Below are 25,623 nucleotides of genomic sequence, written 5' to 3'. Positions count from 1 at the left end.
TGCTGGCAGCCATCTCTGCCACCCTGAGTAAAAGCTTGTCTGAGAATGAAGCCAACATAGAAGAAATCAAAGTCCAGAGAAGGAGAATGGTAATGTCTAGAATTCAGCCTCAGAGGCTCTTGATCCAGCTATACCTGAAGCTCATCACACCATTAAAATGTCCAGTTAAATAAGCTAAAAAACTACTTTTGGCTTAAGCCAATTTTCGTTATGTTTCTCTCTTGCAACCAGACACATGTGACTAATTCAAATGAGACAGATGGAACTATCTCAAGGTTTGCAACCTGCGCTGACGTCATCTGATTCTCTTGGGTTTGGGTAGCTCTGCATCACGCTCTCTTGCAATGTTGAAGAGAATTACAACTTTTCTACATCTCCACAGATCCTTAACCAAGAACTGGTTCCTCTTTTGATCCTACTTCTTTTGAAGTAGCGGAGCAGCTATTACATTCCGTAGTCGACAGTGTCGGTTGCAATCTCAGCGACCTTTTCAATTTTCCTCCTCTCATTTAGTTCAGGTTCCCAACCCGCTCCCCACCAAGTGGCTCTTCTCAGCGGAAGCTGAGCCCCCTTTCCAGTCAGGCTAACCCCTCCCCCTTCTCAGCTACTGAGTCAAGAACGGTCAGGTGACCCAATTTTGGCCAATGGGATGTGAGGATAAATCCGCTGGGCGGGGCTTTGGGGGGAATTCCGCTGAGCCCTCTGAGGGAACGTGCTGCGAGCTTTGTCCTGGTGGAGGCCCTGCCGCCATGTTGCTTTGCCCTGAGGCGGGCATCTGTCGACCGCAGCGCCGGGAGCTAGAAAGTGCCTGCGTCCGGACTTGAACGGCCACGCGACCCCGCCCGTCTGGAGATCTGCTCCACTCTGGACTCCCCGGTATGTGAGATAATAATTGTCTCTTTCTTTAAAACAATTTTGAGTCAAGATTTCTGTTACCCTCAAAACCATCTTGAGCAATACACTCTCATTGTATGGACGAAAAATAATTTCAGAGAGGGGAAGCGGCTTTCTCTGATATATTGTGAAGATTTTTTTGGTTACAGGTGGCCAAAACCTTACTCAAACAGCTTAAGAAAAGAAAAAAGGTATTTATAGACTCAGGTAAATTCAGAGTACGGGGTAGGTGAAATGTCCTTCAACTAGTGAGTGAATGGATCAACATTCGTACTATATATTATTATTCCTCAGCAATGAAGAGGAACAAACTGATATACTAACACCACGAATGAACCTCAGATACTTTATGGTAAGTGAAAGAAGCGGGACTCAAAAGACTACACACTGTGTGATTTCATTTATATGACATTATGGAAAATACGAAACTTAGAAAACAGGTCAGGTGTTGGTAGGGGTTGCAGGTGGGTAGGGGAGCAAGGGAGCAGACTACAAAGGAGAATGAGGGGTTTGGGGGCTGGGGGTAGGGTTAAATGGCTGTATGTGTTTGTCAGAACTCACAGAATCACACAGAAAAAAGGGTGCCTTTTACTGTATATATATTATATATGTATACACATATATGTATTTTTAAAATTAAGAGTCTTGGAATAGAAAGGGGAGTTACTCCTTAATGCACACAGAGTTTCTGTTTGCGGTGGTTAAAATTTGGGGGTAAAGAGAGTGATGATGCTCATGCAATACTGTGAATGTAATGAATGCCACTGAATTGTACATTTAGAAATGGTTAAAATGACATTTTATGTTAAATATATTTTACTTCAATTTTTTTAAAGTGAAAAAAAGTGTCCAGGTGTAGATTTCAGGCATGGCTGGATCCAGGATTCTGTTTCTCTTTCAGGCTCTCTTTTTCCCCATGTTGGCTTTCTTTCCCTCAGGCTCTCCCCAAGTGGTGACATAGATGGCTTTGGGCAGCTCCAGGTATACCTCCTCCCAGCTCAGCAACCTACGCAGGAAGGAGGTGCTCCTTTCCCAATAGTTCCTTAAAGTCCATTTGAGTCTCACAGGCTTGCTTTAGGACATGAGCTTGCCCTTCAACCAATCACTGGGGCCAAGGGGTTGGAGTTAATCTGATTGGCCAGCCTGGGTCATATGCCCACTTCCAGAGCTAGAGGAGTAGCGCCGCCCAAACCCCTTGGAGGGAGAATTGGGAGGGACGGATCTCAAAGAAAACCCAGAAGCCTTGCCAGCAGCCCCTACTCCCAAGTTAGATGTTGAATGGCCCAGCCCCAATTCTCTGCCCGACATTTATGCAGGCTGTGCCATTTTGTCCTTTCTTCTCTCCAGCAAAGCCCACGTAGGTACAACATACACTCATCATTCCATCCCTGGGTTTGCATAAAAACCCACGTCCACGAAGTAGCAACTGCAATGTTTTTCAATCACACAGCAAAGATATTTAAAAATATCACCCATATGTGTTTTAAATACAGGCAAATAGCTGGCAAGGCAGCCGGCTTCACACCCGCGTGCCATTCTGAGTTATAATCTTCTCGCTTCCAACTCTCAAAATCACACGTTGAAGGCCAGACAAGCCCAGAACACTGCTGAGGCTGAGTCTACCCAGAATCTTCCTGACTGCACAGCCCAGCTTTCTTTCCTTGTGGAGGAAACATCTATGGTCTTGGGAAGGAATTTAAGGGCCCCTGCGCTTGAGCTGAATCATTTGTTCTATCCTGAGAATACAGAAATGGAACCAACAAGTTTTTAGTGAAGTTAAGGAAGTTTTCCAGACTCCTTCATGTAACTATCCTCACCAGTCCAGCCCACACTAGCTCTCTCACTGCCCCTCTCCTTCCTGCCCATAATGTCGTCTATCTGGTATTAAATCTTGCTAATGTATGATTTTATAACTTGAGACTCCCCATATTTTCTCACCTTCTAGATTTATACTTTCCTTTAATATCCAAAATAATACCCTTCTGCTATACATATCAGATAATTCTAACTCAAAGTGGCTAAAGTTATAATAGGTTTTCTTTATCTTATACAAGAAGCACTAAAGTAGGCAGCTCCAAGTTTGGTGTGATCAGTGGCTCCTAAACATCTGTTCTCTACCCTACCATTCTTTGTGTGACCTTTACTTTTAGCCTGCTTCCCATCATGGTCCCAAAGAGGCTGCCCCTGCACCAGGTATCATATCTAGGCACAGAGATATCTATAGAAGCACTTCAGCAGAGCTTCCCTCACATCTCATGGGCTAGAACTTAGTCACATGTCCACTCCTAGACCCAGTCACCAGCATGGGCAATGGGAGGAGAAGTGCCAAGAAGAGTAGGAAGAAGAGGGAGGAGGAAGAGGAAGAAGAGGAAGAGGAGGAGGACGGAAAGGGGCAAGGTCATGGGGGAAGAGATTTCTGAGAAATCCTTGAGAGCTCTTATAATCTCCTCTTTATAATCTTTCTTTGGATTGGTGCACATTTCACTCTTGCTTTCTCTAAACCCTCCTTCCCCTGCTCTGGTCGCTCCCTGCTTTGCCACAGCACTGCATGGGGTTGACTAAGGTGCTTTAAGTCTCTAGTCTTGTTCCAAAATCTCTGGAATATGAAAGGTTTTATTTTCAAATTTGTAGCAAACTCTTTTGGCTGCAAAACCTACCAGGACTGGTGCAATGTATAGACTTTAAAAAACAGCGACAGCAACAGCAACAACACTTGATGTGAACAGTCATACATTTTCTATAGAACTGTCATTGTGCTGGGGCACGTGGTCTGCCCAGACTCTGCACATAATATAAGGCATGTGGTATTCTAAACATCTGAGAATTCTGAATTTCGAAATACATCTGGTCCCAAGGGGTTTAGGTAAAGTGGGTTATGAAGTTTGGTGATTATTATTACCATCTCCATTTTTTTAGATGAGAAAAATGAAATTTAAGTTCAGTAGCTTGCCCAAATTTACGTAGTGAATGTGGCCTGGATTTAAATTCAGGATGTCTGATGTCAAAGCCAAGGCCATCACCCAACACAGCCCTTTAATCCTTCCCATCCACATACAAAATTTTTGCTGTATCTGTGTACCGTATATTATTATTTACTTAATATTTTCTCTAGCCTGGCTCACTTTTTACTTAAATAAATGTCTTTGTAAAAGGAAACTTCCTATCACCATTCTAAATGGAAAACTGGCATCTCTTGCCATAAATAGAAAATAGCTACATATAAATAAATACATTCAGAGTAAAGTAATGAATTAGATTCTTGCCTGCTAGGGAGCTGAGCCAGAGACCTGAGATTTTTCCAGGGCAGAGGCATTACAGACATGCTAGCACCTAACTGGAGCTTGTCCTTTGGAGCAATCAGAAAGATTAAGAGACATTTAAAAGAGGATGGCCTTCCTCCCCATGGGAGTTGACATTATGGAAGGTTCGTGTACACTTTGGAAACATTTGGAAGATCACAGACCACCACACTTTGGGAAGTACAGAGCTATGCATACCTGGGCAGTTGCCCAACTCACAACCACCCCATGGTGTCCATGCATATGCTGCCTGCCTGCTGCCCATGGATAACAGACCCCACCCTTCGTGACCCAGTCTTGGCCAATCAGCCTCTTTCCTTTCATCTTTAGCCTTGATCCTGGAAGGAGATGCATCCAGAGCTACTAGAGGCCATAATTTCAGACTTGTGGAGAGTAAAAGGAACAAAATCAAGCTGAAATCCAGACAGAAGCAGATGGAAGGCAGCAAGAGAGAGTCTAGACTGTGCTGAGGACCTAGCTTGGGGTGTTTCCAACCAAACTCCTGCCCTTTTGGGATATGAGAGCCAACGCATTCATTCTTTTGCTAAAGTTCATCCAACTGAGAAAGCCATGACTGGTTCACACTGACAATATGGTCTGGTCAACAAGCTCCAAACTTAAGGAGGCCACAGATGATTTACAGAGGAGGTGTGTGATGATCAGTCTGAGACGTCACCTTGGCTAGACGATAGCACGCAGTTATTTGGATGCTAGTATGGGTGTTGCTGTGAGGTATTCTGTAGGTGACTGAAGTCTATTATCAACTAACTGTAAGTAAGGGAGACTATTGTATATATCTGAGTGGACCTGTTTCAGTTAGTTTTTTAAAAATTTAATTAATTAATTTATTTTTAAACATTCTTTTATTGAGTTATAGTCATTTTACAATGTTGTGTCAAATTCCAGTGTAGAGCACAATTTTTCAGTTATACATGAACATACATATATTCATTGTCACATTTTTTTCACTGTGAGCTACCACAAGATCTTGTATATATTTCCCTGTGCTATACAGTATAATCTTGTTTATCTATTCTACATTTTGAAATCCTGGTCTATCCCTTCCCATCCCCCAACTTGGCAACCACAAGTTTGTATTCTATGTCTATGAGTCTGTTTCTGTTTTGTATTTGTGTTCTTTTTTTTTTTTTAAGATTCCACATATGAGCGATCTCATATGGTATTTTTCCTTCTCTTTCTGGCTTACTTCACTTAGAATGACATTCTCCAGGAACATCCATGTTGCTGCAAATGGCGTTGTGTTGTTGGTTTTCATGGCTGAATAGTATTCCATCGTATAAATATACCACTTTTTCTTTATCCATTCATCTGTTGATGGACATTTAGACTATTTCCATGTCTTGGCTATTGTCTGTAGTGCTGCTATGAACATTGGGGTGCAGGTGTCTTTTTGAAGTAGGGTTCCTTCTGGATATATGCCCAGGAGTGGGATTCCTGGGTCATATGGTAAGTATCTTCCTAGTCTTTTGAGGAATCTCCATACTGTTTTCCACAGTGGCTGCACCAAACTGCATTCCCACCAGCAGTGTAGGAGGGTTGCCTTTTCTCCACAGCCTCTCCAGCATTTGTCATTTGTGGACTTTTGAATGATGGCCATTCTGACTGGTGTGAGGTGATACCTCTAAGTTTAGGTTTGTTCAAGTGGTCAGTTTCTTCTTGGTTCAGTCTTGGTGGACTGTATGTTTCCAGAAACTTGTCCATCTCCTCTAGGTTATCCATTTTGGTTCCATATAGTTTTTCATTATATTCTCATATGATATTCTGTATTTCTGTGTTATTTGTTGTAATTTCTCCATTTTCCTTTCTTATTTTGCTTATTTATGCTCTCTCTTTTTTCTTCTTTGTGAGTTTGGCCAGAGGTTTGTCTATTTTATTTACTTTTTCAAAAAACTAGCTTTTGGTTTGATTGATTGTTTTCTGTTGTTTTTTTAATCACGATTCTATTTATTTTCTCCCTGATCTTTATTATTTCCTTCCTTCTGCTGACTTTTGGGTTTTTTTTCTCTTCTTTTTCTAATTCTTTTAGCTGGTGGGTTAGATTGTTTATTTGATATTGTTCTTCTTTTTTGAGGAAGGCATGTATCGCTATAAACTTCCCTCTTAGCACTGCCTTTGCTGTGTGCCATAAATTTTGTGTGGTTGTGTTTTCATTTTCATTTGTCTCAATGTATTTTTTAATTTCAACTTTGACTTCATCATCGACCCATTGGTTTTTTCAATAGCACGTTGCTTAATCTCTATGCTTTCCTTTTTTTCTCCTTTGTTTCTCTGTAGTTGATTTCTAGTTTAATGGCATTGTGGTCAGTAAAGATGTTTGAGATAATTTCTATCTTCTTAAAATTGTTAAGGCTTCTTTCGTGCCCAAATACATGATCCTAGAAAATGTTCCATGTGCAGTTGAAAAGAAAGTATATCCTATTTTTGGGGGGGTGTAATGCTCTGAAAATATCCACCAAATCAAATTTTTCTATTCTATCATTTAATTTCTCTGTTGCCTTATTTATTTTCTGTCTGGAAGATCAGTCTAGTGATGTTAATGCGGTGTTAAAATCTCTGACAATGATTGTATTCCCATTAATTTCTCCCTTTATCTCTGTTAGTAATTTTTTTATGTACTTAGGTGCTCCTATATTGGGTGCATATATATTAATGAGTGTTAATATCCTCATCTTATATTACTCCTTTAATCATTATGAAATGTCCTTCTGTATCTTTCCTTATGGCCTTTGTTTTAAAGTCTATTTTGTCTGAAATGAGTACTGCTACACCTTCTTTTTTGGCTTTTCCATTTGCATGGAATATCCTTTTCCATCCTTTCACTCTCAATCTGTATGTGTCCTTCTCCCTAAAGTGGGTCTCTTGTATGCAGCATATTGAAGGTTCTTGCTTTATTATCCAGTCTGCCACTCTACGTCTTTTGATTGGAGCATTTAGTCCATTAGCATTTGCAGTAATTAATGATAGATGTGTATTTATTGCCATTTTGAACTTATTGCCAAGTTGAACTTAAGTTGACTTAGTATTTCCTCTTTGTTCCTTTCTTCTTCCTTTGTGGTCTGGTAATTTTCCTTTGTATTATCTTGGATTTTATTTAGTTTTTGTGACTCACTTGTAAGTTTTTGGCTTCTGGTTACCCTTTTTTGTAAGTCTATCAACCCATTACTATAACTGTTTGTATTAAACAGATAGTAATATAAACTAAAACCAATCCTACCGAGAACAAAACATTTTAAAAAGAAAAGAAAAGAAACCCTCATATTTTCTTGCTTCCCTCTCCCACTCTTAATGATTTAGATGTCTTCTTTTACAAAGTTTGTGTTTATTCTATTTGCAATTCATGATAGTTATCACCTTTCCAGTTATGAGTTTCTCATTTTTGTAGCATCCTGCTTCTTTTCTATTTAGAGTAGACCTGCCAATATTTTTTTAGCATGGGTTTAGTATTGCTAAACTCTTCTAGTTTTTGCTTGTCTGTGAAATTCTTTGTCTCTCCTTCTATTCTAAAGGATAGCCTTGCTGGATAAAGTATCCTAGGCTGCATCTTTTTTTCATTCAGGACTTTGACTATATCTTGCCACTCCCTTCTGGCCTGTAGTGTTTGTGTAGAGAAATCAGCTAAGAGCCTTATGGGGGTTCCCTTGTAACTCACTCTTTGTTTTTCTCTTGCTGCCTTTAGGATCATTTCTTTTTCCTTGACTCTGGCCATCTTGATTTTGATATGTCTTGGTGTGAGTCTGTTTGGGTTCTTCCTGTTTGGGACCCTCTGAGCTTCCTGTATTTGGATATCTGATTCCTTCTTTAGGTTTGGGAAGTTTTCAGTCATGATTTCTTCAAATACTTTTTCAATTCCCTTTGTTCTTTCTTCCCCTTCTGGAATCCCTATTATACATAAATTGGCACACTTTATATTATCCCAGAGGTCCCTTATATTGTTTTCATTGTTTTTTATTTGATTTTCTCTCAGCTGTTCTGACTGGGTGCTTTCTGTTTTCCTGTCTTCTAGGTCACTTGTTCATTCCTCTGCATTATCTAGCCTGCTTTGTACAGCCGTTAGATCAGCTCTCATCTGAGCAAATGAGTTCCCAGTTCTACTTGGCTCTTCTTTATAGCTTCAATTTCATTTTTGACATATTTTATATCTCTAAACACTCTCTCTTTTAATTCCTTCAGTACTTTGATAACTCCTTTTTTGAAATCTTGATCTAGTAGGCCATCAATGTCTATTTCATTGATCGTTCTGCAGGGGATTTCTCTTGCTCTTTTAATTGGAAGTGGTTCTTCTGCTTCTTCATATTGCTCGTATCTCTCTTGCAATGTGGCTTATGGAGTATCAGTTATCTATTGTGGTCCTTAAGGAGTTTATTTATTTATCTATCTAAAGCCTATGCAGGAATAAAACTTAAAAGAGAGAGAGAATTTTAAAAGAAGGGAGAAAAAAAGGTTTGAAAACAGTGTATAATCAATAATAGAAGAGCAAGTTGAAGCAGAATAGCAATTGAGTTGAGAAGTCTTTTTAAAAACCTTTAAAAAAGGAGAAAAGATCAAAAAACAATATTTGAAACCTGTACATGATCAATAACAGGAGATCAAAACCAAGAGAAATAAAAGTGAAATGAGGTGGATTTTTAAAAATAATAATAATAAAAATATTTTAAAAGAAACATTTTAAAGGGATTAAAACTGTAAACATATACAATTGTTTAAAAAGTAAATTTTTGAAAGGAAATAGAAAATAGAACAGATTTTTTTAAAAAGATAAAATGAGAGAATTTTAAAAGGGAGAAAAAAGGTTTAAAAACTGTATAATCAATAATAGAAGAACAAGTTGAAGCAGAGTAGCTTCAAGTTGAGATGTCTTTTAAAAACCTTAAAAAAAAAGGAGAAAAAAATCAAAAAACAATATTTGAAACCTGTGTATAATCAATAATGAGATCAAACCCAAGAGAAATAAAAATGAAATGAGGTGGGTTTTTAAAAATAATAATAATAAAAATATTTTAGAAGAAAAATTTAAAAGGGATTAAAACTAGACATACACAATTGTTTAAAAAGTAAAGATTAAAAAGGTAATAGAAAATAGGATGGATTAAAAAAATTTTAAAAAAAGGGATGTGTTCTTGTGGAGACTGTGCACTCTTACTGATTTTATCGAGAGGTCTTTCTGTCTTCCCCCAGTTTCGTGAACTCAGCTTGCTGTTTCCAGAGGCCTTCTGTTGGCGCCCTTCTCTGTGCTGCTCCCAGTGCCTGTCGGCAGGCAGATCGTGCCCCCTTCCAACCCTGGGTCAGGTGCTCCTCTCCTTCATGGTGTGCGATGGGTCACTCCCCCTCCCGATGCCACAGTCGGATGCTGCACTCAGGCGACACAGGCGGGTGGATCGCATCCCCTCCCAGCACTGCAGTCAGGTGCTGTGCTCCTGCCAGGAAGGTGCATGGCCGCCAGCCCTCTCCCGGCGCAGGTCGCTCCGCTGCTCTGTGCAGCTGCCCGCTCCCTCCAGGGTCAGCGCTCTGTAGGCGGGCTCAGGGAAGACTGAGGAACTGCCCCGCCCGTGCTCTCTGCCTAAACTCAGCTCCTTGTTTGTCTTGGTGGTGCAAATTCTATGACGTACCAGAGCAGAAAGATCCTATCTGCCTGGGGCTGTAAACAAGTCTCAGTCCTGCCTACGAGGTTGCGGAGTCCCCAGGTGCGGATTCAGGTCTCGGCCCTATCCCCGCCCGGTGCTGCGCGCAGGAGGATACGGCAGCTGTGGCTGCGCCCCACCTTTCTTTTCCTGAGAAGTGCCAGTAATGGTGCCACTGGTCTGAGGAGCCAAAGGCTATGGTGCACCTCTCCCCAGGGCACACCAGCAGTGTTGCTTTGCTTTTTTTTTTTTTTCCATAATTTTTGGGGTCCCAGGTTGTTCTGCTCTGTGTCCCCTGCCAGCCACGGCACGCAGCACCCTGCAGTCCCCCAGGGCTGCCTCAGTGCAGCCGCCCCAGTCCTCCGCCCAGCTCTGGCAGCCTGTCCTGTCTCCTGGCTGCTGGCTCGTGTCTCGGTCTGGGTGCACAGGGACCCTTTGTGCCCGTTTAACTTAGTTCTGTCAGTCAAGGGCTGCTCCTTACAGATCTGAACCTTGGAGGCTCCCCCTCCATCCCGCTGGCCTCTCTGTTGAAGAAGGGGAGACTCAGTGAACGACTGCTATTCCTCCTTTGCCGCTCCCTCCCCGCGTGACCGGTCCCACACTGTTTTGCTTTTTCTTCTTACTTTTTTTCCTTTTCTCCTACTAGATTCGTGATGTGTTTGTTTTTTGAAGAGGGTGATGTTCTGTTGGAGTTCAGCAGGTGCTCTGGTTGGCTAGGTGGGTCCGTGGATATGAGTTTTGGTATATTTGTGGGAGAGGGTGAGCTACGAACGTCCTTCTACTCTGCCATCTTGGCCCCAAGTCTGTTTCAGCTAGTTGAAAGGCCTTAAGAGCAGAGCTGAGACTTCTCAAAGACATGGAAATTCCTCCTATGGAGAGCAGCTTTACCCTAGAGTCCTGGCCTGTCCTTCCTGGTGACCTGCCCTTCCTGGTGGTCTGCTCTTCCTGGTGGCCTGCTCCACAGATTTCAGACTTGGCTAGTCAGCCCCAAGATGAAGTGTCTTGGATTAAAGGGGCAAAGTGGGTTTCCTTCCACTCCATCCCATCCCACCCCACCTTGGAGTAGAAAGAGACGTTCTAGGGCAGTGGGGAGAAGGAAGGAGAAGGGTCTGTGGTGTTGAGAACAGAGGGGATCTGAACCCCATTTCTCACACCACTGCAAGACCCCAGATGGGGAGCAGTTCCCAGTGTATCTAGGCCAAGAGGATCCCGGGCAAGGGTTCCTGCTCATTCCTTGTACTGACAGGGCATTTGTCTATAGTGTGCTAGTGGGCAGGGACTGCACTGACTACAAAGATGGGCAGTCACCAGGAGAGTAGCTGCTTCTCCCTTGCCCTCAACACTCATAATCTGGGCGACCCTAAGACACCTTGCTCTGAGGAAACTGACATATAGAAATTGAGACTTACCCAAAAGGTCAGTAGTCATCTTCAGCAGTCATTTTGTACCCACTCTGCACCAGGTCCATTTACTAGGATTTCCAGCCCACGTGGTGGCCCTGTAAGGAAAGGCGGTTCAGGAAAATGAAGCATTACCAGGGCCACATACTGAATGTTACACAGCAGATTTAGTCCTGGCTTTTCTCATGAGAGCAAACAACCCTTCTGTTCTACTCTCTGTTTTAAAATTCCTTTTGATCTATTTCAGATATGAGAAGATATAAAGAATAATATTAGAGCCTCTGTATACCTACCACCTGGCTTTAGAAAATAAAAGATTGCCAGCTAAACCCCCTACCTCCCCCTCCCCACCCAGTCCCTCCCTCTCCCCCTCCCCACAGAGGTATACTCTGTACTGAACTTGGTGTTGATCATCCCAGGGAGTTTACACTCCATTGAAACATATGAATGTGTCCTTAAACTATGTAGAATAGTGTTGCCTACTCTTAAAAGTTCACATAAATAGTATACCATTTGTGTTCTTCTGCAGCTTGCTTTCTTCACTCAGCAATCTGTTTGTGAGAATCCTCCATGTTGAATATGTGGTTCTGAATCATTTATTTCCCCCACTTACAGATTTCCAGTGTGTGGATCCAGTACAATTTATTTATGTAGTCTACTATCGGTGAGCATTTGGGTTACTTTTTTTTTTTTTTACTATTATGGACAATCGTTTGTAAAAGTACAGATCATTTACATCCTGCCCAGTACATTTGGACAAGAGTTCCTGGTAAATATAACCCTAGGAGTAGATTGCTGGGCCATTCAGCCCGCATGTCTCATGCTTTACTAGATTATGACAGATTGTTTTCTAAGGTGCTTGTACCAGTTACACCCACACTAGCAGTGATTGTGGGATTCATTTGTTCACATTCTGACCAACACTTGGCATTATCAGGCTTTGATATTTTAGCCAATCTAGTGAGTGCAAAATAGTACCCCATTTGGGGTTTGAATTTTTCCTAGTTACTAGTGAGGCTGAGCAGCTTTTCAGGTATTTATTGGCCATTTGAGTGGCCTCTTCAGTGAAATACCTGTCTGGGGCTGTTACATGGAGCTGTAGAAAGGGATCTCTGTAGGCAGGGCCACTCCTGGGATATCTGAGTCTTTGTTTCTCTTGAAGCACCAACTTGCCAAAGAAATTGACATTCAAGACCGTAACAAAGAAGAGAAACAGGGTGAGGGTTGTAGGGAGGCTGAGGAAAAGGAAGTGAGACTCCTCTCTCCCTCTCAGTGATGCCCCTCAGGAGTCAACATTGAACGGTGGACCTCAGGGCAGCTCATAGTTCTGCAGGTCTCGTACTTTCACTGTTTGGATCTTCATGCCACCACTCTTGAATCAAGCAGTGGGCAGCACTCCCCTTTACAAATGTGAAAAATGAGGCCTTGAAGGTGCTAGGTGACTTGTCCAAGGCCACATGGCATCATGACTCTGGCTGGTTGGGGTGAAGACCTGCTGGCACCCCAGCACCCAAACCAGTGGTGGAGGCCACCAGGAAGGCTGGTGAGAGCACTGTGGAACCTCACTTGTGGGCCAGAGTAGGTCCTGTCAGGGCAGTTGGATGCCTAGTGGGGTGCAGTGGGAAACAAGGTCTGATTTGAGTGGGCTCAGTCTTAGATCAGGAGGTCCCCATGGTGTCCTTATTGGGTGACTGTAGGGCGGAGATCAAGGTTGGTGAAACCAAAGACTGGCTCAGGAAGGGATGCAGAGTCCAGCCTGCCAGGGGATCAGCTTTAGGGGCACCTACTGCAGCAACAAATAGGCCCCAGTGCACGGTGGCTCAGCATGAGAATTGTGTGTTTCATAGCTATGGGACAATTCTCAGCAGGTGTTCCTGGGTGGAGGAGGCTGTCCTCCACGTGTTATCCATGAAGCCAGACTCCTCCCTACCTTTGAGTCTTGCATCTTCCTCGTGGGACCATTAGGCCAGGCATGTTCCTTCCATGGCAAAGGCAACAGTGTAGGAGATGCGTATCTTGAGATGTGGGCTCAGAACTGGCATGCCAGCATTTCCACCTCATTCTGTTGGCCAAAGTGGGTCATGAGGCCAAACCCAGGCTCCATTGGCAGGGATGTATGCCCCACCCACAGTGGGATGGTCACTGCTAAGTCATGAGGTACTGTGCCTGAATAAAGGGAAAGGTGAAGAGTTGGGGTCAATGACACCACTGACTGCAAGTCGATCTTACTCCTCCTATGTTCTAGAGGGTGATGCTGATGTCCAGAGAGCTGAAGCGCCTGGATTTAAGCCACATAGCCAGGCAGCCACAGATTCAGGACTCAAACCTAATGGCCATTGAACCCCTGAATCCAGGCTTCTGCCAACGCCATGCCACATCACAACTTAACTCCCCTACCACTGGCATCATTGGGCAACCATTTCCCAGTGACTGACTTTAAAATGTGGAGTGCACAATTTCTGGTACCTGATCTCTCTTTTACATTTGTCTCTTGTCTGGCCACCAGCTGTCATCCACTTTGCAGTGATGCTTCAGCAGAGGGGCGAGGCCTTGCCCGCCAGTTTCCCTCCACCTTCATGCCACTTAGCAACCTCCAGCTGATGCAAGTTTTCTGACACAGGATCCCATGATTAGCAGATGCTCTTCAATTAGCTTTATTTCCATTGTGTTTATTGACTCCCTGAGATTATCTTAATTCCATTGCCCTCTGGAATACACATGATGCATATGTGGCCATTTGTCTCCCTGGGGACTGGAAGGAAGACTGGGACTGTCAATGACTCTCATAGGAGGACTTACCCTCTAACACCAGACTTCAGCCCATAGGGAAGTTTCCAGACTTAGGAGAGGCTGGGAGGTCAGAACTGATAGAACAGCTCAGCAGATGTAGTGAAAGGGAGGAATTCACAGGACTCAGGCTGGATTTTAATCCACATTCTGACTCAGTGACCCTGGGCAAGTTACATGATCTCTGTGCCTCCATGTCCTCATCTGTAAAATGGGAATAATCATAGTGCCTACTTCATGAGATTGTTATGATGTTAAATGAGTTAATTCTTAAACAGTCCTTAGAACAGTGCTTTTGCACACAGGGATTAAATTATAAGTAATTATAATAATATAACTATTATATTGGGCTTCTGAGGATTTTCTATTGCCCACCCCTCCACGTATCACTTGTTTCCCCAAACATCAACACTGATGATAATGGCAGTCAAGTTTATGAAGTGCTTACTGATGCCAGGCTATTTGCATGCACTATCTCATTTAACGCTCACCACAACACTAAGAGGTCCCCATTGTACAGATGGGGAAACTGAGGTTCAGAGAGGTGGAGTGCTTTGCTCCACGTCTAAAGAGTGGCAGAGCCAGAATCTGAATCAGAATTTGAGCTGGGGTTCCTCTGACTCTAGCCCTGTTTCTTATCACCCCTAAACTATACCTGTGTTTGGTCTGAGAGGAATGGAGATGGAGAGTCAACTTGGCTTCCACGATGCTGTTGCTTCTTCCAACCACCCCATTGGGGTCTTCACCCCACTTCACAGTTGATGAAACAGGTTGGGAAGGTGGAGTGACTTGCCTGAGGACATGTGTAGGAAGGGAAGAGCCGGGAGCTGTAGCTCCATTTGAATTCACATTTGACCTCAGACTTGATCCAGGCTGTTTGACCCCGACATAGCAAATGATTCTGTGTCCATGATGTTATTTTCTTCTTCTAAATACCTGGTTGAGAATTTTATGCCCATTTTACAGCTGAACATACTGAGGCTTGGCAGAGCAGTGATCCAAACCTCTGCCTCTAGACTGAGTGCTCTTTTCCCTGCCTTTGGCCAAAGAAATTGCTGCCCAGAGAAGGAGAAGGGAGGAGAGAAGGAAGCTCTAAAGGGACAGGAGTGCCCCAAAGTCTAGATTTAGGCTCACTCTCTTATTGCCAGCCAGCTCAGCTGCTGCCCAGAGCTGCACTCTGGTTCCAGGGTGCTCGGGCTTGGGCTGGGGTTGGAGTATACACCAAGTGTCCACCAGGTGGGGCTTTCGCTAAAGACTGGGCTCCAGGAGGCCCCAGGAGAGGCCTCGCTGCCCCACCCTGGAACGTACAACCAGGCACACACACCACTTGTATCTGCGTAATATGCTTACTTATGTGCACACATGGGCTGTGTGAACCTGTGTGTGAGCACAGAAGTGTGTCCTAGAGAATCTGCTTTCTGGTTTGTATGCAGATGTGTATGAATAGATGTGTGCAGTGGCATGCTGACATATATGTGCAAATGTGTACACGTGTGAGTGTGTCCGGGGTGTAGGCAAACAATGTCTATGAGTGCAGGTGTGTATGCATGTGCAAATATGTACATGAGTGTGTGTGTGCAGAAGGGGATGTGGCACATGGGTGGTAGGTTAGACCCTGGCCTGAGGTCCTCTATCAGGCTGTTTTGTGGCAGGGGGCTAGGACAGATGACCTCTCAGGGTCCCTGATGCCTGGCACATTTGCCAAAGATCCTGATGGATACCAAGGATTTGCAGCAAGAGTCACGGCAGGAAGGTTAGATTTATCCCCTGGGTCAGGGAGTGTTTGAATCGGGGACTTTGCGCCTCCAGATGCTGAGTTCTTTAGTCCACAGAGATTTCTGGGGTTGGAGGAGTGGAGACTCAGCCTTCAAAGGAGAGCTTCTAGAACTTTTATCCTTGGCCCCCAAAGCTGCGGACAGTGTGGCAGGAGACTCTGGGTACAAGGGAGAGTTGGCTGTGGGATGCAGCCCAGACTCGGTCCCTTACCAGCTGGGAAGTGAATTCAGAGCCCCTCTGAGGAGTTAGAGACAGCTGAGGAAGGGAAGTGGGTGGCATTCAAGGTTAAGAATCTGAGCATCAGCATCAAACAGAACAGGATTTGACCCCCCAGCTCTGTTGCTTACAGGCGAGGTGACCTTGTGCAAGTCACTTATACCCTCTCTGAGCCCCTCCATTTCCTCAGCTATTAAAGGGAGGAAATAGCCATACTTACCTCCAAGAGCTGTCATGAGGAGGAAATTAGATAATGGGCAGAGTGAGCCCCATTTGTGGAAAGCAGACTATAAAGGGCAGCATTATCATTATTTTTTGTCCCGTGGGGCCAAGTGGGTCATCTTTTGGTTAATGAAAGTCAAGAGCTAAGAAATCAGAAGCTCCAAGGACACTGAGGAAGTGGTAACTTAGGGGCTGGCTGCCAGGGTGGTGAACACAGCCCTTATTGGCTCTGATTTGTCTGAATGGCATCTTCTAGAAGCACCTTTATTCACTTACCTCCTGCCCAAAACTCAGGCAGCAGGAAAAGCTAGAGCTGAGGTCAGGGCTTTTGCAGCAGGGCGACTAAATGCTGCAGGTTTTCCCACCCAGCCTCTAAACTGTACTCAGCCATTGTCCTGTTGCGTGAACTTGGGTGAGCTGTTCTGTCTCTTTGAGCCTCAATTTGGTCATCTATAAAATAGACACAGCCAGGCTAGATTGTGAGATTTGAGGAGAATGTTGATGAGGCCCCTGATACATAATAGGCACCATTATGACAATGACAATGACAGTATGATAATTGGACAGGGACAAAAAGAAAAATGTAAGCGGTCACATCTCCCCATCTTACCAGAGGAGGAAAGGAATTCTTTCTTTTTTTGTTTGGCTCCGGGGTGGTATTTTGCTGACTAGATGAAATGTGAGAACCTCAGATTTGAAGGAGGAGAAACTAGAGTGGGAGAGGGGACAGGAATGGAGGAAGAGGGAGAAAGAGCTGGGGAAGACAGAAACTGAGAGTGAGTGATGAGAGAAGACGGATGTGCCTTTTGAGAGGAGAGAAATTAAAAATAGAAATTGGAGCAGTTGCTTTAATGAAGGAAACTTCAGGGAAAGAAAGGAAAGAAAGAAAATAAAGAAGCAAAAAGAATTTTAAGGCATTAAGCTCTCCATTCCCCACCCCTTAAGAAAACCTGCAGTAATAATCCATACTCTTCATTGAAGCTTTTAGGGTCCAGTGGAGTTTATTTCTGTGAGGGGTGCTGGAGGGCTCAGTTGTTCTTCTCTGGGCACAGGGAAGACCTGTGGCTGTCTTACGGAGTTGATAGTTCTGGGAGCTGATGGAGGAATTGGTGTCCTAGTGGACATGAAGCCAAGTGGGGCCACTTGAGCCAGATGTGTGGGATATGGGAGAGATGGAGAGCCAAATGGGTGCCCTCAATTCCATGGTGGTTGTTTCGGGGGACTTAGATCACTGTCTAGTTTGCACACCCTGCTGCTAAAATGAGGGTGCAGAATTGGAAGGTAGGTTTCTGCCCTGGGGCCAGCTTCTCAGGGGCTCAGTGAAGTTGTTTGCCTGAAGAAAAGCCTGTGCCAGTGTGGAGGAGAGTCCCAGAAACTCTAATTAGCTCACGCTTCTAAATCTTCTGGAAGCTGCCAGGTGCCAAGTGGGATACTCATTCCAGGGATACTCAAAGAAAAATTCAGTGCTGGTTCTGGCCTTAGATCCAGCTCTGAAAGGGACTCTGGGCTATTACATGACCAGAGCTATTGGAAGGCTTAAAGGAAAAAAAAAAGGCAGCCCTGGCATAGCAAAGTCAGCTTAATAAGGATATAATTTTCAGTTTAAATGTTCTGTACTGTTGGAAAAAAAGGAACGTGTTGAGTTTCTTTCTTTAAATCCACAGAGTGCAGGCACCTCTACCTGAAGTTGATGTTTGTGTATGATGTGAGGTAGGGATCTAATTCTGTTTTTTTTCCCATATGGATAGCCAGTTGGTCCAGCACCATATTAAAAATGAAGTCTCTTTCCCCACTAGTTTGTAACGCCAGTTCTACCATCTATTTATGTGAGTCCATTCTATATTTGTATGAATCTGTGTCTAGGCTTTTAATTTTGTCCTCTGAGTCTATTTGTCCTTCTGCTCACTGTCTTTATTATTATAGCTTTATAATAAGTCTTGATATATGATAGAAAAAGTTCCCTCATCTTATTATTCTTCAAACTTGCTCCAGCTATTCTTGGCCCTTGCATCTTTATAAGAATTTTAAGATAGGCTTGTCAAATTCTGTGAAAAACCTTATTGAGATTTTGATTGGAATGGTCTTATACTTATGGATTAATTTGGAGAGAAGTGACATCTTTACCATATTACATCTTCCAGCCCATGAACATGGAATATCTCTTTATTTAGGCAGATCTTCTTTCATAGACATCTCAAATGGATATGGTATTCTGTGGAATGTGTATCAGTCAGGAGCACAGGGTAAAACAGATCCCCTCCACCCTAACTGAATAAAGATTCCTGATGATAAAAGTCATTTGTGCTCATAAAAGAAATTAAGATGATGATGTGGAAATTATAAGAGGCCTCTAAAACCATTTTCCAGAACTAATGTGTGTTAACCAATTGATATCTAGTTTTTCTTAACTTTTACTAAGTACCGTATTTTAAGCAAAGATAGGATTATTTATTAATACTGTTTTATAATCTGCTTATGTTCACTTTACCATATATCCTAGACATGTCTTCACCTCAACACATATACATACCCCTCATCTTTCTTAATAGTTGAATAATATTCTCTGGTAGGTGTGTTGGTTAGGTCCTAGCAACAAAAATCAGCTGGAATTTTTTAAATGATACTATTTACCGAAGCGTGGACAGGGCACATTGAGGCACACAGATACTAGCAAGAGAGGGAAGCCGTTTCCACCTTAGATCTGAAGAGAAGTGGGAAGGGAGAAGGTACTGGGGCCCAATGAGAGCAGAAGTACAGCTTGACGGGCTGTGGCTGTAGAAGAACACAGCCAGGGCCAGAACTGCAGTCAAGTAGGGAGGGAGCCAGGGAATAAATATCCCAACCTTTCTCTGCTCCTGCTTTATTTCTTACCAGGGCCTCTCATTGGCCAAACCAACCTGGAAGCCAGAGAGCAAGGAAGCCTGGGAGTTGTAGTCCATAGGGGCAGATTTCTGGGACATTGGACAGGGGGAAAGTGAATGGTGAAGGGGAGCAAAAAGGAGAATTATCAGTACATTATGAATATACTATCATTTGTTTGATTAGTCTCTGACGTGGGAGGGGAATCAGGCCAAGGGAGCCTGTCCCTCTTGTGTTGTTCCTCTCGAGTTTAACTGGTAATTGAGAGTTGGCATATGGTTAAGGCTGCAGCCCTTGCTTTCTGGACATCTGCTTTTCCACTCATTCTTCCTCCTCATGAAAGGCGGAGCAGGCTCAAGTGCAAAAAGCCCCAGTCTTGATGTGAGTGAACCCAGGTATCAGTGCTGGTTCTGCCACCTTCACAACTATGTGATTGTGAGCCAGCCACTTCTCTCAGGGCCTCAGTCTATCTATCTGCAGTATGGGAATGCAGGTCTCTGTCCTGTTCACTCTGAGACCAATAATACCACCTACTAGATACAGCACATTTACCTAATGCTTTACATAGATTAACTCATTAATCCTCATCCTCATCACTTTCTGTGATATTAGCACCATTGTACACATGAGGAAAATGAGGCACAGAGAGCTAAACTAACTTGCTCAAGGTCACAGAGCTTGTAAATGGCCAACTGGAACTCACATCTAGACAGTCTGGCTCCAGAGTCCCACTCCTAACCACTATGTTACACTAATGATTTATTTATAAATTGTCCAACAGCCAGTAGGTGCTTAATAATGGTAGTGGTTGACAGCGTTGTGTCAGTGTTTCGCATATAGGAACTGCTGGCTTGGTTCTTGTAGCCAGTCACTTCAGCCTCTGGATCTGATACCTAACCGTGGGCCAGCCTCCAGGAACACACCCCTGCAGGTGTCGGCAAGACACTCCTGTGTCCCTTATTCCATTCCTAGGACTGTTGAATTCTTCCAAGTGAATTTGAGTCTCTGCTTGTCTTTCTCCCTATCTGGCAGCTGCGGTGGGCAGTGCAGAGCCGCCACCAAAGGACATTTTCTTTTGTTTCAGCTTTGATGCTGGGGATTTCGCATATCATTATGTTCCTGGCTAAGGACATGCCATTATCTTCCCTGGGATTCTTGCACAGTTTATGAATTTCCCAAAGGATCTGGCTCTCTGCTTCTGCTTTTAGGATAGGCTGCCCGAGGCCACCCTCTGCCTTCTCTGGGGTGAGGAGAGGGTGTCTTTTTTTCCATGGTAATCTTTAAATACTCATCTTGATATACGGGTCTTTGAGAATCAGGAATCAACCAGGAACCTGCTTAAGTTTTTGTATGTTTGTGTATGTGTGTGTTTGTGGCAGGGAGAATGTGCTAAGAACATGAAAAACAGTTTTTCACCAAAATATTTAATATTTTAGTACTTTAGTTCCCCAATCCAAGGCTGATTGCTGAAAAAGTCTGAGTTTCCTGGCTTCCCATCTTCCATTAAGCACCACCCATAATAATATCATTTCCCCAGCTAACTCTGTTTTGGGGGTAAACACTTAACTGCTTATTAATTCATTATTGCTGAGCCTGAGCTGGTAACAGTTGCCTTTGGAATATAAGCCCCCACATCTAATAACAGGCTCATGATGCACTTGGAATATGGCGGGGAGAGACGGCTGAAATTTATTTTGTGAATAAAGCAATAAGCCACTAAGCAAAGCTAATATGTTTCAGCCTAGACAGAAAGACACGCTCATTCAGTATTTATGTAGCAACCCGTTCCTCAGTGGGACTGCAAGTTTCTACCATTAAAATTGTCAGAATTCTTCAGAGACTCACTGCATTAAGTCATTTAAAAATATCACAGACTTAAAACAATCTGAATTATTGGATTTTCTCGCTGCTCCTCGGTAAGCATGTTTGCTGTGGCAATTTCCTGCTCGGTCAAAGGTGGAGCCTACGTCAGTCAGGAAAGTAGATAAGTTTCATGCAGAATTTTTATTTGGAAGCCCGATAGTCCCTAACAGCTGAGACAAAGTCAGACATAAATTTAATTTATTTATTTTTCTTTTAACTTTTTCTCTTGACATATTTTCAGATTCCCAGAAATGTTGCAAGGAGAGTACAAAGAATTTCTGTCTACACTCCTCTAGAATCCTCAAATGTTAATATTTTGCAACATTTGCTGTATCATTCTTTCTAAATAGGTAGATATGGATAAATAAATAGATGCATATTATTTTTGTCTGAACTATTTGAAGGCTAGTTGCAGACATGATGGCTTTCCCTTTACCCCTAAATACTTCAGTGTTCTCTCTAAAAACAAAGATATTTTATTATATAGCCACAGTACAAAGATTAAAACCAGGACATTCACATTGATACAGTACCGTTATCTATAATCTATTGATTTATTCTAAGTTTGCCATTGGTTCCAATTAATGCACCTTATAGTAAAAGAAAATCCCGATCATACGTTTTAATCACTTGTCAAATCTCTTTTGCTTTCTTTAAACTGGAATAGCTCCTCAGTCTTTCTGTGTGTTTCATATGACATTGACATTTTAAAAGAGAACAGGCTGTTTATTTTGTAGAATTACCCCTCCGTTTGGGTTTGTCTGATATTTCTTCACAATTAGATTCAGATTATGCACTTTTGTCAGGAATACCACAGAAGTGATGTTGTGTCCTTCTTGGTACATCATATCAGGAGCTACATGATGTCAGTTTGTTCTATGACTGCAAAGTCAGACGTAAATTTAAAATAATCTTTCATCAAAGCCTTGGTTTGTTAAAAATTGCTTTGAAGGGTTTCACACTCCAGATTTTCTATTACAGGTCTTTAAAAAACAGACTCAAAGACAAGGAAGCTGCAAGCTTTACAGATGCTCAGGAGAAAATGTAGCCATTAAAAAAAATTGCCGTGTGATAGTTATGAAGTTTCCTTAAATTCATTTTGCAGAATGAGAGCTGTAATTTAAACGTGAAGTTACCGAGAGCTGAGATAAACCACACATCACGTGCAATTTAATCTGGCAAGGAAACAGGCCACTCAGAATTGCTAACTAGGCCTAATTCATTACGTCTTGGTGAACACTGTACTTTTAGTCTTATGAGTCTTTCAACTTGTGCATTAATATATTTACCCAGGCCTCATGGAAAATGTATGGGGTTGGTAACAGAAATACTGTATCCTTGTTTAAATCACATTACATTTTTTAAACAGCTCAAGTGATTGCTCAGAAAGATCACACCTTCTTCTGAAGCATTTATGAAACAATTATTTACATTACATTAAAAACTTTAATTGCCTTGAGGCACGTGTTCCGAGACACAAATATTGGAAAATCATCAAAAATATCCATCACAATTCTCTCTTCTTTACAACTCTTCTAAACTTTATCTTTTTTTATAACCTTCTGTATTGATCTATTGTCCCAGACCAAGAATGATGTCAGAAGTCCAAGCTGGATCATAAAAAGAATATAATTTCCATTTGTTATGTATAAAAGCAAATATTTTGCACAGGGTAAAAGGGGGAAAATGCCCCCCTTTTGAGGGTTGGGGAGGGGGATGGGGTGGGATTTGGCAGGGGGACTTGCCAGAGAGGGAGAGTGACCCTCCTCTGGGCCTGGAGAAGTGTTGGTGATGGAGGGGACGTTGGGAGGGGACAGGGGACCTCTGGCTTGCACAGAGGCAAAAAGAGAGGGGAAAAAATGTAAAAGAAATCTAGTCACTCCTAACTGTCCAGCATCTGAGGAATTGCAAAAGACCAGAATTTCCCTCCAGCTAGGCTAAAGGCTCTGTCCTCAAAGACAGTCATAATAAAAGAGGCCCATACAGCAAAGGATCTGGGGTCCCCAGCTAGGCTGAGGACTCCGGAATAATGATAACAATATCGGAAACCTCTGTAGTTGTTAATGATCCACACCCCCTAACACCAGGCCAAGGGCCCCTCAACATATCATAACAATAAAAGCCAACCCACTGGGGCGGGGGGGAGGGGGAAGCGCTCCAGAGGTTTGGTTGACAACCCTCTCCAATAATCATAACAGTAAAAAAAAAAAAAAAAGGCTTCCCATTCAAAAGTTGTGGGTAGCCCATGTAATTGGACTAAAGACTCCTGAACATAATAACAATAACAGGAATTCCTATTGCAAAGGATCCCCGGAAAGAACCATGAGCTATGGCCAAGACGCCGCCCTCCAATAATAGTAACAATATAATGGCTGTAAACTGTGCGCAGCAATCGTTATTTCCCACGACTCAGTGGCGCCCCCGGGCGGCTTCCACCCGCCCGCTGGCTGGCTCTCACCTGCCCGCTGGCCGGCGAGTCTACGCAGCCCTAGCTGCGGGCTACTGCCCTCGGATCGGAAGCTTAGCTGACCGAGAAGCGGCAGCAGCCCGAGGCACGTGTTGTGTGTGCCCCGATTGCAAAAGAAAAAAAAATGCATTGCAAACTATTAACTTTTTTTTAAAGTATGCAATGCCGAGGGTGGGGGGTAGACAGGTGCAAGGCGGGGATAGGCGCCCCGCGCACCGGCCTCCCGCAGCCCCCCCTCCTAAACTTCCCTTTGCATTGATCAGCACGTTACGTCAGTATTGATAAGTTTGCAAAAAGCCAAAGTCAAGTGCAATCGCGCGGCACACCGACCCCGGACTTGGGGGGGAGATGCAGCGAGCGCTCCGCGGGCCCGGGAGCCGGCTGCAGGCAGGGCAGCGGCGGCGCCAGCGCCTCTCGGAGAGGCTGTCTCCCCCCCGCCCCTCCCCTCCCACCCCATCCCTGGCCGCCTCCCCCAGGCGGGCGCCGAGCTCCCCGCCCGGCGCGCTCCGCCCGCGCCCTCCGGGGGTCGGGGGGGCGCAAGGCTCCCGGGCCCGGCGGCGGCGGCGGCACGGCGGCGCCGAGGGGCAGCGGGTGGCTGGAGGCCGGGGGGCGCCCGAGGGGCCCCGGGCGGCGTCGCGCAGGGCCCGGGCGGCCGGCGGCGGCCCCGGGGCTGGGGGGAGTCCAGCCCGGATATTGAGTGCAGCCATTGAGAAAAGCCAAACTCTTGTGTGTGTGCGTCTCGAATAGCCCCCAAGATGGCCGCCAATGTGGGATCGATGTTTCAATATTGGAAGCGATTTGATCTACGGCGACTCCAGGTTAGTGCGGGCAGCGCCGGCCGCGCGGCCCTGGGGAGCCCTCGGGCGCGCCCTGAGCGCATTGGGGAGGTCCCCAGGAGGGCGAGCGGGCGCCCCGGGGCGGCGGGCGGCGACTGCTGGGGTTCGCTGGGGCTCGGCTGCCCGCTGCCCATCGATAGGTATTAGGAATTGATCTCGCCGCTGCTCTTTGTTCGGTTCAATCATTGATTAGCCACCGCGACCATGGAGAAGCGCTAGTGAGCCCACGGCCCGGGGAGCGAGCCGGCGGGCGAGCGGCCGAGTCAGACGCGGGGAAGACAAGGGCTGTGGTCCCGGGCAGGGGGCTGCCGGCCCCGGCAGCCCCCCTTGCGCCGCACTTTGCGCGCCTCCCAACTTCGCGGCGCCCGGGGAGGCCGCGGAGTGCGCCGCGTGCCTGTCCGCGCCCGGCTGGGGCTCGGGCGAGGGAGGGAGGGAGGGAGGGAGGGAGCTGGCGGGCAGGGAGGAGGAGGAGGAGAGAGGAGGAGGCATCCGGGGTTGGCAAGGAGGCGGCTCTGCGCCCCGCCGCCCGCCGGCACCTCCGCCGTCGCCGCCCGCCTGGCTGCGCAGCCCGGACACGCCGCCACCCGGGGGCCGGTGCTGCCGCCCCAGCCGCCGCAGCTACCACCTCCAGACTGGCCGCCTGCGACGGCAGACCTCTCCTCGGGCCGGGTTCTCGGGGTTCGTCTTTGCTTCTTGCCTTATTTCCCTTTCCAACCTCTTTCCAAGTCTAGACGGGAACGGGCGGTGGAGATGGGCCCGGGGCGCGCGCAAGTTTGCGCTCCTGCCTCGGGGGCCGTGGAGAGTCGGGAGCGGCGCAGAGCAGGTGACTCCGGGCTCTCGGGCCCTTGGGAACTTTTAAATGGGAGATTCCCTCGCTGTCTTCTGCCTCCTGCTTTTCCTCCCCGCCGCATCTCTCTTTTATCCTCTCTCCAGTCTCTTCTTTTTTCTTTCTTCTTTCCCTCTCCTTTCCTAGGTCGACTCCCTCCCAAACTCCAGCACTTTATCCGCATTCCACTTTTCTCTGGGAGTCTGTGTATCTCCTGCAGATTTGGGGGTATTCTCTACTGACCCCATAGGAGGCGGGGCCGGGAGTGGGGTGGAATGTCAGAGAATGCGTGCTGGAGGCACAGCTCTAGCCACTGTCCTTTCCTAGATACTGCAGGGTGCTCCTGACAAGTCCCCCAAAACCAGGAGTCTCGAAGTCTTGGCAACCGCGGTGGGAACCAGGGGCGGGGAAGTGGTGCTGATAACCCGGCGATTAAAGCATCCTGCCTTGGCCTTGACAGTCTCGGAAGAAGCAAGAGCATCAGTCTGGAGATAAAAGGGGACCCACTTTTTTTTTTAATCCGCCTGCAAATCTCGTTA

At 45.1% G+C, this 25,623-nt stretch overlaps 1 protein-coding gene and 1 long non-coding RNA gene across 7 annotated transcripts in view; one reads left to right on the top strand and one right to left on the bottom strand.

Moving 5' to 3' along the window:
• The first annotated feature begins 750 nt into the window (after window positions 1-750).
• The window catches only part of CUX2 (cut like homeobox 2), a 274,665-nt gene continuing 249,792 nt past the window's right edge, over window positions 751-25,623 (top strand). For 4 of the 5 annotated variants that reach the window (XM_072953559.1, XM_072953554.1, XM_072953555.1 and 1 more), the window contains exon 1: window positions 24,031-24,240. In XM_072953559.1, the coding sequence (XP_072809660.1) occupies window positions 24,178-24,240 (63 nt within the window). In that variant the 5' untranslated portion in view covers window positions 24,031-24,177. Of the gene's footprint in view, window positions 877-24,030; window positions 24,241-25,623 lie in introns of those variants that run through there. The other variant, XM_072953558.1, reaches the window with a different exon arrangement.
• On the bottom strand, window positions 9,300-16,649 carry LOC140691003 (uncharacterized). 2 transcript variants are annotated; one of them, XR_012066443.1, is made up of 5 exons: window positions 16,510-16,649; window positions 14,675-14,955; window positions 14,032-14,223; window positions 11,242-11,330; window positions 9,300-10,356 (listed from the first exon to the last, which is right to left on the bottom strand). It is a non-coding gene; the product is annotated as an uncharacterized lncRNA (long non-coding RNA). The 2 variants fall into 2 exon arrangements; XR_012066442.1 differs by lacking the exons at window positions 14,032-14,223; window positions 14,675-14,955; window positions 16,510-16,649 and adding an exon at window positions 13,163-13,355.

This window comes from Vicugna pacos, chromosome 32 (assembly GCF_048564905.1).
Source record: "Vicugna pacos chromosome 32, VicPac4, whole genome shotgun sequence".
In the NCBI taxonomy this organism is placed as follows: domain Eukaryota; kingdom Metazoa; phylum Chordata; class Mammalia; order Artiodactyla; family Camelidae; genus Vicugna; species Vicugna pacos.
The sequence above is the reverse complement of the archived record's forward strand: the minus strand, read 5'-3'. Positions and strand labels throughout refer to the sequence as shown.